The following is a 16392-nucleotide window of genomic DNA, read 5'->3' as shown; positions in this document are numbered from 1 at the left end:
AAATAGGTTTTTGTTTTATTACTATTTTTATTGATTTAATGCTTTATTATTTCTGATTTTGTTTCCACATTCGATTGTATTACGGAGAGCTAATTCAATGGCAAAATCTCAGATTCCGATTATTTTTGGGTTTATTATTTCAACCCCTGAAATAATGCTTTATTCTTTTTGGGCTTTCCTCCACATTTGATCATATTTTTAACATTTGCAATGGATTTTTGTTTTATCATCATTTTAATGAATTTAATGGTTATTATTTCTTGGTTTTCCTCATTTGTATGGAGACTTTTTCTTTCGATTCTAGGTTATATTTGTAGTAGAACGTGAGGGTAAGATCAGGTTTGCAACTCTTAAGAACAAAGAAAGCAACAAGACAATTACTTGTAAATATGCAAATCTGAGGCCAAAGATCAGTTTTCTTAATAAAATACATAATAATTGAAACATTAAAAATGCATTTCCAAAAACTATTCTCTACTAAATTAATCATTGGAAAGAACAACATTTGACAAATTCTTTTTAAATAGATAATGTACATTTTTCCTGTTATGAAACTAACAAGTGGAAAGTGTTACACTTCTATTTAAATATGAAAGGAAAGGAAAACATGGTTCTACACCCAATAGTGATACCAGGTGGCTATCTGAATCTAAACTCTGGATGTGCCAAGCTTCCTTTCAAACAGACGGCGCAAGAGGTAGACTTGGAGAACGCTAGCCCCAATAAGTGCTGCTGATTCAAACATGGCCTTGTGTATTGCTCGCCGGCTCATTCCTTCATTCACTGAAAGCACAATTGGAGGAACTTAATTTCACAGGAAGTTTACTTCATATAAATTGCATTGCAGAGAATATATTCTTAAAGCTAGTTCCTCACCAAGTCATGGTCAGATGTATCTAATATAGAGGGGCAACCAATCACCCGTAAAATGCCTCTCACATATAAATGTTTGCATTACAGTGATTTGTGGCATTCCAAGCAGGGGTCAATACAAAAGGATTGTGTCCAATACATCCGTAAAATTAATGCATCCATAATGTCCATAAGGGCCTATGGCCATGGCTGGAGTGACTAATCATAGCAGGGTTTGGAATTTAAATCATCAAATTAACATTGTATGTGATGCTTATAACATAGTGATTGGTACCCTTATGCTATTTCTTTCAAAAGGCTTCAACTAAAACCTCAACAACTAGCTACACAAGGGTAACATAGACCCCAAGAAATAAAATTCCTGAACCATCGCACCAAGATCCTGAGAATCATAATATATAGCTACTAGACAGTTACAAGTTCTGAAACATAACCCCCCCCCCCCTCTCTCTCTCTCTCTCGCGCAGCGTGGCAGAGCCTTCCAATGAACAGATGTATCTAGTTCCTCGAGGGATGGAAATCATTGTATTTCCAAAACATTTGGGAATAATTTGAAAATCCGGTATTGTTGTTGGCGATAAAATTAACAAGCCTTCTATTCTATTAATCCCAACAAATTCATGCAATGAACACACAAAAACACCAATTTGCAGTTCAGGTGAAGAAACAATGAATCAGGTTCTATTCTTTGAATGCACCTATCCTAATAATAATAAATAAATAAACCCTCTGAAGAAATTTGTGCTGTGGAAAAAATAAAAAGAGAATCTAGATGGGTCAAATATTTTTGTAAACATGATGATCTAAGAGCAAAAAAAAGTTATTTGACTAGTAATAGATAATCTTCTCATTGGAAAAAGAAACAAATATGAAGTTTTGATGCATACCCAGTGCTTGGCGATCAGTTTGAGCCTCTAGCCAATGTTGCTCAAATTGGATGTTGTATAAAGCTTCCTCTAACTTTGCAATCTGTTCCAACAAGGGGGTAAAGTGCTCTGCATACATTCAGAAATTTACCATAAGGACTATTCCCTCAACTTTTTAGGGGTAAACAAGCGCAAAATAATGGAGTCCATAAAAACTGATCTCTTACCATCTTTTGCATGCTGTTCGTAGTATGAGAAATGGCCAACATGTACGTCAAAGTCTACGGTTTCATGATAAGGAGACTTGTTGATGAAGCAAAATTGGTGGAGACCTTTCTTGTGAACCACAAACTCAAACTTCTCACTTGTCTTGTCACGAGAATCATGAATTTGATCACCAGAAGGGCCTTTTACCTGGTAATTCAACAAATTTGCAGGATCAACGGCAGCATTTATGGGAAATATGGGGCAGCAAGAGTAGTAATTCAAGAGAGCCCATGCATAGCATGTTTGTCAAGACACTAACAGATAGGTTGTGAAACTGTGCAAACAACTATTTTCTTTTCAACTATGATGGTTACATGGCATGAGATACCACCCACTCGTTCACTTTCACACCAGGTAAAAAAATGGATTTCATATCTGACTAACTTCTGTGAAAAAAGAGAAGCTCTCTGAACATTGGTGTAGGATGGATAATAACTTCCATAATTCTTCAATCTTCTACTTGATGAAGTTTGTCCTATAAGTAGGAGTTGGATATCCTTTATCCTATTCCTAGACCTTCTTCAGCCTATTCCTAATGGTTTGAATTTTCATAAGGCCTTGATGAAGATGAATGCTGTTAAATCATATCTACTTGTGGATTTGCAGTCCACACACATTTCCAAGCCCAAGCCTAAGACTTCTAATGTCCCATTCCCCATATCCAAAATTCCTAAAACTAATGCACAGAGACATACCATAAAACCAAAAATATTCCAGACAATAAATGGCTAAATCTCGTCCAGCAGATAATAAATATGTTATTATTATCTACTACTGAGAACTCAATGTCAAGTATGGCAGAACATAAGCTAGTCACATGTCCTTGTTTATGACCTATTCCAACTCACCTAAGGATTCCTTAACTAGAGTTTTCCAAATATAGTCCTTATTTAAGTTCAAGCTTCAGGAAAGTTCAAACCCTTTAGGACATACAAGTACCACTTGGAATAACTTCCAATAACATCAACAGCCCATCATACTCCTCTACCCAGACTAGAAGAAATATGGTCATATTTGTAATTACAACTATAGGGAAATGAGTTTCTTGGTCCTTTAATTTCTAAAAAATTGAAATAGTGGAAACTTGTACTATTACTAATTAAACACAAGAAGAGTTACAGATTATTTCTCCTGTGTTCCACTAGATTGCGAGTCCAAGAGCTATCCTTTAGACCATTCTGCCTGCCTATCCATTCCAAGCCCTTACATGGCCAGAAACCACTTGAATGCATTTAATAGTTGAGTAACTGCCACGTGTTTCATGTGAGAAATTTACAGAATCATTTCTCATTTTCTTCAACAGGCTCCAAGTATAAAGTCTATATCCTAAGGGTCAATACCAAAAAAAAATAATTTTTACCATTTACATGAAAATGGAAAAATGCTTAAAATTCGGGTAGGTCTGATTGTTAAGAGAAAGGACAGATATCTTTTGATTGGTTAGCTACTGTACATATTATTATAAGCTTAAATAGGCATTTTCCTCTTTCCATTTGTTATATATAGCAGTTTTTATAATTTTCTTTATTTTTTTTTCATTTGTATTACTCTTTACCTTTGTGACAAAAAAATAAACACATGCAATCAGTGTTGTACTTATGTTTGACAAAGCACATGGATGGAGATAGTTAATTCAATTTCAATTACATAAGACTTGGCAATGGACAAAGTAGAATGGAGGAACAAGATTCATTTGGCTGACGCAAAATATTTGGGATAAGGCTTTATTGATGTTGGTAAAGAAACATTCCGATAGATAAAAGATCTATTTAAAAAAGTGTGCAGGTATTTGTCTAAAACAGGTTCAGCACAATTTCCAATACAGCTAATTCTTTTTATTAAAAAAATGTAGTGTCCTCATTCTTTAAGCAGGTGCCGCACCTCTAGTTAGCTTGATGCAATCCATGCACTTTACGTGAGTTTTGGGGGTAACAAAAAAATGCCCAAGAAAGTCAATAAAGTATTGAGATATTATCAAACATATGAACTTATAAAGTAATGCAAAAGATTCAAAACAAAGCTAAAGATATTGTGAAAAATAAGATTGCTCTATTTTTCTTTTTATATACATATCAGGAACAATGTGGTCGGTGTTTTTACTCTTTAAGAATATAAAACCTTGTAAAATCAGCTAGATGGGAACCTAATAGAAGCGTAAAGAAAGAAATCTACATAACAATATGGATAAAAAAGAAAAATAAAGAAACTTAACAAATTATACACTTAGTTTCATGGAGATAGGTAAGACTTACCACAAGATCCACACCTTCATTACCATAATGCCATGCCGTTTCAGCTTTAATTACAACAAATGAAACATGGACAGTATCTCCTTCATATGGAACGGAATGAGAGAAACATTCTTCCCTATCGATCACAAATCTAATCCCAATTGCTGACTCTAGGCTTGATAAGAGCGCCAATACTCCAATAATAATAAATATTGACAACCGAATTTCCATCTGTACATTTGAAAGAACAAATTTTTAATTGATTCTTGATATCATAAGCAACCCACACTCTAAAACAGAAAATTATATGCACTGAGACATTGGAAAGATAAAAGAAACATCAGATCCACATAAATTAAGTAAACAGGGACAGATAAATACCCACACAAATCTTTGATGAAACTTTTGGATTTCACCAATAAATTAGGGCATATTAAAAATCTAAAATTGTGCAATTTGGGGTTTTCTATACTTCACAAGATTTAAAAAAAAAAAAAATCTAACAAGAATTAGCGATGATTCTATGCGAAAATTGAATAGGGATGCCAGCACAAATCTTTTAAGAAACTTCAGGATTTCTTTCTTGAATTTTTTTTTTTTTCAACAGTTATAAGTTCACCAATAAATTAAGGCATCATAAGAAATTCCATATCCGTCATAATTCAAGATTAACCTACTAAAACTGTGAAATTTAGGGTTTTCTACTCCAAATTTCGAGTTTCAGCAGTTGCACGACGAATGGAAAATTCTACTTTAGAAGATTAAAAACAAGAATTAGGGATAATTCTGTGCGAAAAATGTAAAAATCGAGCAAATAAACGAAGCAGAATTCGATCTACGTATCCGAGATTAATTGAAATAATGTTAATAATGGATCTGATTTCTGTAAAATAAATTCAAATAATAAAAGAAACCCGAACATATGGAAAAACGAAAAATCATCAAAATTACCTTTCGATTTGAAGAATCTTAGAAGAAATCTTCAGATTGAATCGATGGAACTTCGAAGCCTCGATATAGGTTATTTTAAACAACGTAACCTAAGAGATCTATATCGAGTTCTCTCTGACTTTTATTAAATATAAAAGGGACTAGACTTCGGTGTTCAACAAATATAGAAAGAGTGCTGTCCACTTCACATACGGAGTAACTTGTCTTCATTGACTCACATATGTATCAATCAGGACCGCTGATCTGTGGGCCAAATTAGAAGTACTTTCCCTGGATTTTGTAAGAATGATTATTTGATTGAATAGATGGTCCTGATTAATCTTATATAGACTATATTATAGTATCCTGTGATACCAAAAGTTGGTCTTTATCTAGACTTGGAATTAATGTAAATCTAACAATAGTTTACATTTAAGAGGGGCGTTACATATCTACACAAAACCATAATAAGGAGGGAAAATAAATCAAAACCATTGAGTTGTCCCGGGCGAGTCAATTTATCTCAAATAAGACAAATCATTTGACTCGGTTTACATTGATTTATTTACATATATTTAAATTAAAATAATTATAATTTTTTAATATAATAAGGTCAGTTAGAAGATGTTTAATCATAAAATTATATTTTATTTATATAATAAATATTTAAATTCTAAAAAAAGAATTAATGATTTTAAATAAAATATATAAAATCCCATTTGACTCGACCGGTTTTTACTATCTCATCTGAGATTTTCAAAATATCATTCCAATCATCTCGTTTATTTCGTGAGATGGTGTAAAAGCTAAGACACGATGCATAAATCACTTCATCCTTCTAGGGTTCACGGTAAAAAAAATATAACTTTTTTTACCTAATCAAAAACTTCGTGGAAGAGACTAGTAATTGTCAAATATCTTATTATAGGGGTCTAATTGAAACATGGATATCTCATGTCGCTTATAGTTTCTACTTTCTAGACTGTTCTTCGAGTTATTTCCTTTACTCCTATATTTGAAGAGAACTCAATAATCCCCAAGTTTATGGGCCCATATATTGGGCTAATTATTTAAATGTTTGTAAGGCCAACCATGTATAATGGTTAGTAGGCAATTTAATTAATTAATTGGCTCACCTAATAAAACAAGGAAACACTATGGATGGTGGAAACCATGTTGGTGCCCATTGAAACAAATTTATATAACAAACTTTTAAAAATGTATTGGATTAGTGGATTAGAAGTTATCTAATTCAATTAGATTTACAAAATTCTTGCTAAAATAGGCCACCACATTGTGAGTATGGTTTTAAAACTCATTTTGACGTCTCATTCATGAACAAGACCGAGTCATCTTGGAATGAGACAAGTGACCCATGGTTTTAAATCTCGTCCATATTTACAAATATGAAGAGTCATGCTACATTGTCCGCATTGGACGTTGAGTTCAACACTAAACTGATTTGGCAATGCACAAATAACCGTATATTTATTTCCTCAAAATACAAATTAGAAAATCAACGATTCTCTATGCACTGCAAGGTCAGTGTGTCTAACACATGCAGTCAAGCATTTTCGTTTCTTATTCGAAATCCACTCAATTTGGTACGTATTACATAAAAAAAAAATTAGGATTTAAGGATGATTACAAAATTTATAATTATTTTAAAAAATTCAAATAGATAATTTAAGAGAGCTTCTATTGCCACACCAACTTTTACTAATGCCACCACAAGATGTGTGCCAGCTCTTGGGTGATTTACATATAAATTAGGGTGGCATTAGCAAAAGTTGATGTGGCAATAGAATATCTTTAGTTTAATTTTATATCATATTTTATTTTTTAATATATTGTAAGGACCATTTCGTGATTTAAGAAAACCAATTACCTCGGGGGGGGGGCGGCCTTTTTTGTAATTTCGTTATATTAAAGATAACCAAATAACATCATATTTTTTTTAATTTTAGAATGGAGCCTTATGGTCATGGTTTTAAAACTCGTTTTGACGTCTCGTCTCGCTCATGAACAAGATCGAGTCATCTCGATCGAATTGTTCGATACGTTTGAGACGTCTCGTTGAATAATAATAAAAAATGAGCTTGGATTTTAAATCTCGTCTGATGCATTGACTTGTCTGTCCATTTCGTTGCTAGGCAATATCAAGATGACTCGGACAATATATCTCAGTGTCGGACGAGCGTTGAAATCATGCTCGGGATAGTTTTGACTAAGGGTAGTTTGTGCGAATCCAAATTTTGGTGTGGAACCATACTGATTCTGCCATCTCTGATTGTAATAGTAAAGATTTACTAAAATAATACTTATAATTGAAAATCTCATAAAATATTTTTGTGTTCTCGTCCCATGTGATCAGCGCGGACTTTTAACCATTAAACAATTCTGCAACTAATTAAATTTTAACGCATACTTTTCAGGTGGGCCTTGAGATGATCGTGACATGAATGTCTTAGCTAGGACTTTGAATAGTTGATCTTTACGATTTGAATTTCCGATCACAATGATTCATGTCCAATCGTTGAGACAATGATTCAAGTTCAGTTGTTGAGATTGCTTGATTAATGATCATTGATCTAGACATTTAGAATGATTGATCTCAATTATTTGAATTTTTTATCTCAATGATTCATGTTCCATCATCATGTTGATGATTTATAATCATTGACCTTGACAATTGTAACAAGTCCATCTCGATGATTGGAGCAAAGGATGGTCTTGATGATTGGAAAAAAGGTTGATCTCAATGATTTGAATTGTCAATCTCACCAATTTGAATCATCGATCTCAATGATTGAAAATTAAATGGGATGAGTAGAGTGACACTTGGTTCAGTTTGGGGCCAAATTGAAACTGAACCAACCTCGATCAATTTGGTTTGGTGGTTCTATGGGTTGTCAATATCCAATAGAATCGTAGATCATTTGCATCGGGATACACATAATCACAAATCTTTTTCTTGTGTATCTGAGGCAACTGTTCTATAGTTCTGTGATGGGAGTGTTATATTATCATGACTCATCCTATAAACATGTTTGGAAGCAACATGTATTTATTGAAAAAATAAAAATAAACATAGAAATATTTCCTATAATAAATCATTAATCTTTGTCATAACTCCCAAGCAATAAGAACAATAACAAAAATGAGGGAGAGAGAGGGGAGGAGAGAATCTAATTCTTTTGGGAGTTTTCAATTTTAATTGAAGTTGTAGGGTATCTTCTTAGACGATCTAAAATAAATCATAATAAATTAATATATTTATTTATTTAATCCATAAGAGGTTCAATTCTAAACAAGCCTTGAACTGAGAACTGAACCAAATTGATCACTTGTATGTTTTCTTAACTTGGAATTAAACTGTAACTTACTCTAAATTAGAACCAAATCAGTCCAAAGCCATCGGTTTGATTTGGTTCTTGATTTGACCCAGTCAGGCCAAGTTGCAATCCTCCATGTGAGGGGGCATTAAAAAGGAAAAAGTTTATTAACCATACTATCAAGTTACGGGGTATTTATTTAGAAAGAAACCCCTCGATCAAGGTTCATTAAATAATTTTTCCTTCAATTTATTAAATATCATAAAGGAAGGTATACAATAAGGGAGGAGCTAATGCTCTCTTCAATTTTGATTCAATAAAGTTGAAAGATAAGAGGCAACAAGCCGTTGATTACATATTTTATTTTTTGCTAGATAAGTAAGGTGATTAATTGTGATGTGAAAGTGGGTTTAATGGAATTTGATCTTAGATAGTGGGATCAACATTCTATACACCTCTAACCCTCTACCAACTTAACTAAATTGGAACCTTCTCAATTACATAAACGTACCTGCCAATGCATGTGCATTTCACGGGATTAGGAATGACATATATTTTTATATAAATTTATTTGAAGCAGCTTTCAACTTATCTACATGTATTTTTAAATCATACCCATAAGTGTCGATTAGTTTTAATTCAATCATCCATGCAACGTGCTTAATATGGATAATTTAAATTATCATCTCTGAAGTCTAGATTGTAAAGGTCAAATGTTCCGTGTTTGTTTCATGATTTTCAGACAAGATTATTTTTATAAGTTTTTGCTATTTATTTAGTTACTATATATACATGGGCGGCATTCAGATGCCCAAAGAGAACCAAACATTTTTTTTCAATGTATGGAATCATCCTCACAAAAAAATCAGCCTATTCTGAAATTTCTAAACATTAAAAAGTGATTTATAAAAATCGAACAGTCTACAATTCTTCAATTTGTAAACTAGGGTTAGAAGTTTCAGAATGAGCTGATTTTTGGTGAGGATGATCTCTTCACCACAGAGATCATCCTCACAAAAAATCAGCCCATTCTAAAACTTCAAACCCCTATTTTAAAAAATGTTTGACTCTCCTTAGGGCCTCTGAACGCTTCTTCATATATAAATACATCAATCATATTACATGTAAGCATATCAATTAGTTTTAAATCAATCACGTGAACCAAGTGTTCAATAATTAATGATAATCTGAATTGCAAAGGAAAAATATCATGCATACATATCCCAATTGTTGGTCAAGATTCCTTTGATAAGTTTTTGTTAGTTTTTTAGTTAGTATACAAATATATCAATTTATATTAAATCCAACCTTTACGCATATCAATTAGTCTTAAACCAATCATACATGGCATGTGCTCAATACTGATAATTTGAGTTATATCACCACAGTAGACATCACATGTATCATAATTTTCAGAAATGATTTCTTTTATAAATTTTTGTTAGTTATTTAATATCCATATAAAATTATAATTTTTTGTTAGTTATTCTGAAGACTCGACAAATTGCAAAGGACAAACATCACGAGTATTGTAATTTTCGTAAAAGATTTCTTTTATAAGTTTTTGTTACTTATTTAATGACCATATAATAATACAAAAATTACTCTGATGATATTACATTTAAATATAAAAGTAGGGGCATTTATGGCTAATCAAATTTTGGTGTCACAACCTCTACCCCTCCTTCTCTAAGTATACTAGTAAAGTTTCAAAACCAGTGAAAACTAATAATTTTAGTGTTTGTGAGCAATTTTTCAAATTGCTCACCCCTTGAGATTTGTGAGCAATTAATATTGTCTTCTCTGAAAATATATAGTGTCTCTGGTCTTATTCTCTAATTACTTAAATTGTAGAGACACTAGTATAATAATGGTCAAAAAGCCTCAAACAATCAAGTTAGTGAACATATCAGTTGTTGAGCAAAAAACAAAAGATACTAGCTAGAGATAGAATTTAGGAGTTGAGTCTCAAGTCCCTCCAAATGAAGAAGCATCTCTTCTTTTTTATAAATTTGAAGGGTTGCATTAATTGGGGAGCATTAGAGTGTAAGTGTAATTGATCCTTTACTACTCCATGCATAGCTGGTTAAAAATAAATGTATGTTATGTTTATTTAATGTTTATTCAAATAAAAATAATTTAATTTATTTTAAACTGCAATTTGAAAATTACACGTATGTCAAGTTCTTCCAAATTTAATGCAAACTTTGAGAAAATATATAGTTGCGACTAAAGTGTGCTCTGTTATATCCCAACGACAAGTTTTTCAGAAATCCAATTGTTAGAGAATTAGTAAGATGTCTTGTATTACAATATATATAAATACACTGATGAATCAATTTATTCATTAAGATTAGATGACATGGTTGAGGCAGTTACACGGTTATAATAGAATCTATCCGGATATAATATCCAGGAATTGACTCTCTCTCAAATCTTTTCACCAATTACATCTTCTTTTTCAAGCGAAGTGGGACTTCTATTGTCTATATGGCAACATAGAAAACTACGTGCCTCAAACTAATTTCTCGTTCTTCTAATTTTTCTCTATTCTTTCCTTGATTTAAATTCAACATACCTTTCACTAATGACATTAATAATCTACTAACCTTGGTATTTGATTATTTGCAGTTGATATTAGAAATGACGCAACAATGTTACAATTTAAACTCAGTGGTGATTTTGTTTGTTGAGTTGACTTAGTCAAATTATTCAATCAAGTTTCGGAGATTCTATTCTGTCGAAAAGGATTTAAGAAATAAGAAGTACTTTTCAAGATTTTTTTTTTTTTTAATATTTTGAAGATGTATGTATAAAATTAGGATTTTTTCACTTTTTTTTTTTATAGTTTTTGGATGAGAATTAATCAAGAATGGTTCTTTTGGGTTGAAATCATCTAAACAAATCATAATCTCAAGTTTTTAGTCGATCTTTCCATATATTTTTGTCAGAAAAACTTGAAAATTGAAAAATGGATGGATTTTCCCGTGTCAAGTTCACCAATAATAAAAAGTGGTGAACTCGACACTTATAAAGGCGTCTAGTTCAACAATAATAAAAAATTGTGAACCCGACAATAAATGAAAAAGATGTGAGTTCAATAACAACGAAAGACCTTTAAGAAAGAAAAATTTTTACTAAATATCCTATTAAACTATGGTGCAAAACTTAAAGACTATTTAAAAAGAAACCCTTCCAAGAGAGAGAAATGGATTTATTCCTCAAAGAAAATCAAAGTAAAAGAGTAGAGGGAGAAAAGAAAAAGATATTTTTGGAACGTAAAGTGGGACACTTATGTATAAGAGTGAGATCTTCTGACTTGTAAGAATTGAAATTTAATTGCATCAAATCATGCACCACCTATTTATGGTAATGTGACCCATCAACTTGAATGATTGCCATGTGAATCGCAAGTACTGTTGGTTGGTAAGGTTGTACTTTAGTCACTCTTTACTAACTTCACAAGAGAGCCCCAAAAGCCTTGAAATATTTTTCAAATTAGTAAGAACTGAAATTTAATTGCATGTAACATCAGGGTCCAAATACAGTGACTAAAGTACAACCTACTAAACTTCTTCGACTCAAGACTACTAGGAAAACAGTTTTCGATCCATCTATAAATTAAGGGAGAGAACCACCACCACTACTACCACCACCACCACCACCATCACCATCATCATCATCATGGATGCTTCAATTATAAAAGTATTTTTCCTTCCATTTTTGAGTCCAGGCCATATGATACCTCTAGTCGACATGGCAAGAATGTTTGCTAGACATGGGGTTAATGCTACCATCATCACCACCCCTTTCAACGCCAAACTCTTCCAAAACTCCATAGATCTAGACATCAAATCCGGCTACCCAATCTCACTTCATTTACTTCACTTACCTTGGGAGGAAGTCGGCTTGCCAGAAGGAATCGAGAATTTCAACACCACAAAAACTCCTCAACATTCACAAAAATTATTTCACGCTATGAACCTTCTCCAACCCGAAATTGAGAAATTCTTTAGAGAAAACCACCCAAATTGCATAGTCACCGATATGTTCTTCCCTTGGACTAATGACATCGCTGCAGAGCTTAGAATCCCAAGGCTGTACTTCGACCCCACGGGCGTCTTCTCTCTAAGTGCAGTAGACAGCATGGAACGCTACACAAGTGATCATGACTACAATCACCAATCAGATCCATATTTCATATTACCCAGTCTTCCTGACGAGATCAAGTTCAAAAAGTCTCAAATCCCTCAACATCTCAAGATTCAAACTCCTTATTCGGATCAGATGAAAAGGATCTACAACACAATACCTGCTAGCTTCGGTTGCGTGGTGAATAGCTTCTACGAGTTAGAGTCTACTTACATTGATCACTACAAGAAGGCTGTGAACAACAATGTTTGGGTTATAGGGCCCGTGTCTCTATGCAACAGAGATTATTCGGCCTCGGCCTCTACTGAAAGTGAACACAGCTGTTTGAGGTGGCTCGATTACAAGAAACCCAACTCGGTTCTCTACGTATCTTTTGGAAGTATGACAGGCTTCGGTAGGGCACAACTTCATGAGATCGCGCTTGGTCTTGAAGCTTCTGGTCATTCATTCATTTGGGTTATTAGGAAACCCAATGGAGATGGAGATGGAGATGATGAGTTTGTGGAGAAGATGAAGAAGAAGAAAAGTGACAAGGGTTTGATCATAACTACGTGGGCCCCACAGTTGTTGATATTGGAACATCCAGCGATCGGAGGGTTCATGACTCATGTTGGATGGAACTCCACACTTGAAAGTGTAACCGCGGGTGTACCAATGATCACTTGGCCGCTCTACGCTGAACAATTATACAATGATAAGTTCGTGACTCAAGTGTCGAGGATTGGAGTTCCCGTGGGAGTTGAGAACGATACATGGAGTTATACATACCCAGAGATTAATGATGAGAAGGTGACCGTGACGAGGGAGAAGATAGAGAAGGCAGTGAATCAGTTGATGGACCGTGAAGATGAAGCGATGCAGCAAATAAGAAAGAGGGTGAAGGAATTGGGAGAGATAGCTAAGAAAGCTGTGGAAAAGGGTGGATCTTCTTACAACAACATGACTCGTCTCATTCAACAGATCACAAATTTATAGGAAAATTGTATCCAATGTGAGATCTGTTTGTTTGTTTGTTTGTGTTTTATGAGTCCTGCCCCCCACCCTAAACAAAAAACAAAAAAAAAAATTAAGGATTAGAGCTTTCATCTTTAGTCCACAGAGAAAGATAAGGCTCATCACTGTCCCAATACCATGTAATCTGAAACACTAAATAAACACCATTAGGTCATGTCTCATTACTACGACTATATGAGAGAATACCTTAAAGTAGTGAAGGGCAATGTCATCTGTTTTAAACATTGGGGGTATATCAAATATTAACTAAAACACCCACATGCACACCTTGACGTCAGTCTTTTCTAATAAAATAATGTAAGATGATGATGACCTTAATAATTTCATTTTCCAAAACCAGTCAGGTAAATTCTTCTAACCCTAATCTTCAACATTAATATTAATATACTGAACCTTCAAACCTAAAGAAGATAGGATTTTTTAGAAGGGATTAAGATGAAGTTCAAAACGATGGATTGGAGATAGGGTCCCCTAAATTTCCTAAACATCAAACAAAATCAAAATCAAGATTGAAAATCAATTTGCGTAAATAAAAATAATAAATACAAGTCACAATCACTTGGAAGCCTCCCCTCATTGTGGAGGCCCTGAAACTCCAGAAAGTATTACAAAACTCTGACGGAAAAGAGTCTTGATAATCTAACGCCCCCCCTTTGACATGCACCCCCTTACACCCTATCACAGAACCGCAGATCATTTGCCTCGTGATACACAAGAAAAAGATTTATGATTCTATGTATCCTGAGGCAATGTATCTACAGTTATGTGATGGGGGCGTCAAAAAATCATTATTCTACGAAAAACTATACCACTAAATCAATGACCTGAAATCCATCGAAAATAACCAAAACTATCAATGATTTAAAAGAACTTTAAGAATTCTTTGCTGACCTGAAATCTTCTAAATCCTAAATAAAACCCTATAATTAAATTGCCCAGTGACCCACATCAATCTTGATTAAAATTCTAACTTATCCACAATTCAAAACTTAATAAAAAGACCAAAACTTAGGATCCTGAACAACTATTCACTCTTTTTCTTTGAGAACATTTAACAGAGAACCCATTATTTTGATTCTTGTTCATGTGTTTTTAGCAGATGATACATTCATTATCATTTGCTTGGCCTGCTTGGAGAAGGACCAAGTTATAGCATCACTATATTTGAGAATGAGGGCAGGGCATTTAAATCATAGTCCATTAGTCCATAAGAGAGGACTGAGGTCGAGGAGTCAATGCGATTAATTTGAAAACAATGGGGTATTTCGAATATTCACCAAAACATTTAGGAATTGGATGTCTATAATAATAAATTGAACAAAGAAATTATAGTAATGAATGAAGAATTTTACTTGAATTTTTCTCTTTCTGAGTTAAAATCTCCTCTTTATTCTGTCCAAATCACACCATATGCTCTCAGTAGGTCTTTCATCTATATTTTATCTTAATGACCTGAAGAGTTGTGGACATGGTTTTGTCATGAATTCGAACTTTCTTACCATTTCTAGATGGGAACATCTACGGAAGTGCCATAGAAGTACAACAGAACCAGAGCCATTTGATTCATATGACCAAAGAATAGTCTTTTAGACAAGAATAAGTGACCCAAGTTAGTTAATCAAAGATTCAATGGTGTGTTACATCAATGAAGGTGAAGATTGTAGAAGAGTACATCGGAACCCTCCTTCGATGGTTAAACAGTCTACCCCATGAGTTGATAACCTAATCCAACATAAAATATAAAATAAGACATGAATTTCTACAGAGGATATCATGCAGAACGTCGATTGATCAGAAAAATGAGTAGATAGATATGTAATCCTTTGATTACATAGTTTTCTTAGAATGTTTTAATCAAAGATAAAACATGGTTGAGCAGAAAAATGAGTAGCAATGAAGAAAGGTTAGCCAAGGAAATGAGAAGTATGAAGCCTCGAATCCCAACGGTTCCACAGGCAATGCGAGAAATCGAAGACCACAACAAATGCTTTGATCCTGTGGTGTTGTCGATCGGCCCTTATCACCATGGAAAACCCGAGTTCAAGATGGTACAAGATCTCAAGATTGCATGTGCTCAACAATTTGTCTCAGGTCGTGATCTTGATAGCTTCTGCAGCATTGTTGAAGAAGTGGCTACTGAAGCCTGGGATTACTATGATTGGTCCAAGATTGAGCGGAGCTTCAATAAGGAAGAGTTCGCATGGATGATGTTCCTTGATGGTTGCTTTATTCTGTATTTCATTGATTGTTGCATAGAAGAAACAGAGAGAGAGTTCGACAAACATATATATATTCTCTCTCTCATATGGAGAGATTTGTTCCTGCTTGAGAACCAACTACCATATGTAGTTCTCAAGTCATTAATGAGGTTCAAAAACACTGAGTTGGATTAGGAAAAATTGTCATGTTTTTCTCTTTATTACTTTTCTTTTCTCCTCACTTGACACTACTAACATGAGACATGGAGAGAAACTCACAATTTTTCTTTTTCTTTTCTTTCCTGTCCATTTCCCCCAATCCAAACACAAGGTATAAATTGAAAAATGCTAACCCCAAACAGACGAGTAGAGGCCATCAACATGACCGTTGTAATGTTATGGATTCCAAAGAGAAACGTATCCCTAGGATCAATATCTAGGAAATCTGCTTTTTTATTATTTATTTATTTATTCCTCTAATCACAAAGGTCGTATTATTGGAGAGAAAAAAATATAATAAACTCTC

At 33.7% G+C, this 16392-nt stretch overlaps 1 protein-coding gene and 1 pseudogene across 1 annotated transcript; one reads left to right on the top strand and one right to left on the bottom strand.

The window, feature by feature from the left end:
* Positions 1-362: 362 nt before the first annotated feature.
* Positions 363-5332, bottom strand: LOC147391818 (transmembrane emp24 domain-containing protein p24beta2-like). The gene is made up of 5 exons (XM_086460035.1): positions 5189-5332; positions 4259-4468; positions 1967-2153; positions 1761-1868; positions 363-783 (listed from the first exon to the last, which is right to left on the bottom strand). Exons 2-5 carry the CDS (start codon positions 4466-4468, stop codon positions 650-652), a joined length of 639 nt encoding a protein of 212 aa, XP_086316161.1. The 5' UTR covers positions 5189-5332; the 3' UTR covers positions 363-649.
* Positions 5333-12124: 6792 nt separating this feature from the next.
* Positions 12125-13829, top strand: LOC147391817 (UDP-glucose flavonoid 3-O-glucosyltransferase 7 pseudogene; annotated as a pseudogene).
* The last annotated feature ends 2563 nt before the right edge of the window (positions 13830-16392 follow it).

Source organism: Akebia trifoliata, chromosome 11 (assembly GCF_017979445.1).
Source record: "Akebia trifoliata isolate Shusen 1 chromosome 11, ASM1797944v1, whole genome shotgun sequence".
NCBI lineage: Eukaryota > Viridiplantae > Streptophyta > Magnoliopsida > Ranunculales > Lardizabalaceae > Akebia > Akebia trifoliata.
The sequence above is the reverse complement of the archived record's forward strand: the minus strand, read 5'-3'. Positions and strand labels throughout refer to the sequence as shown.

Coding starts and splice junctions, on each gene's coding strand:
- LOC147391818 (XM_086460035.1), bottom strand. CDS start 4,468: ATGGAAATTCGGTTGTCAATATTTATTATTATTGGAGTATTGGCGCTC. Junction 2,154..4,258: donor ATGAAGGTGTGGATCTTGTG/GTAAGTCTTACC, acceptor TTGAATTACCAG/GTAAAAGGCCCTTCTGGTGA. Junction 784..1,760: donor AACTGATCGCCAAGCACTGG/GTATGCATCAAA, acceptor TTGTGCTTTCAG/TGAATGAAGGAATGAGCCGG.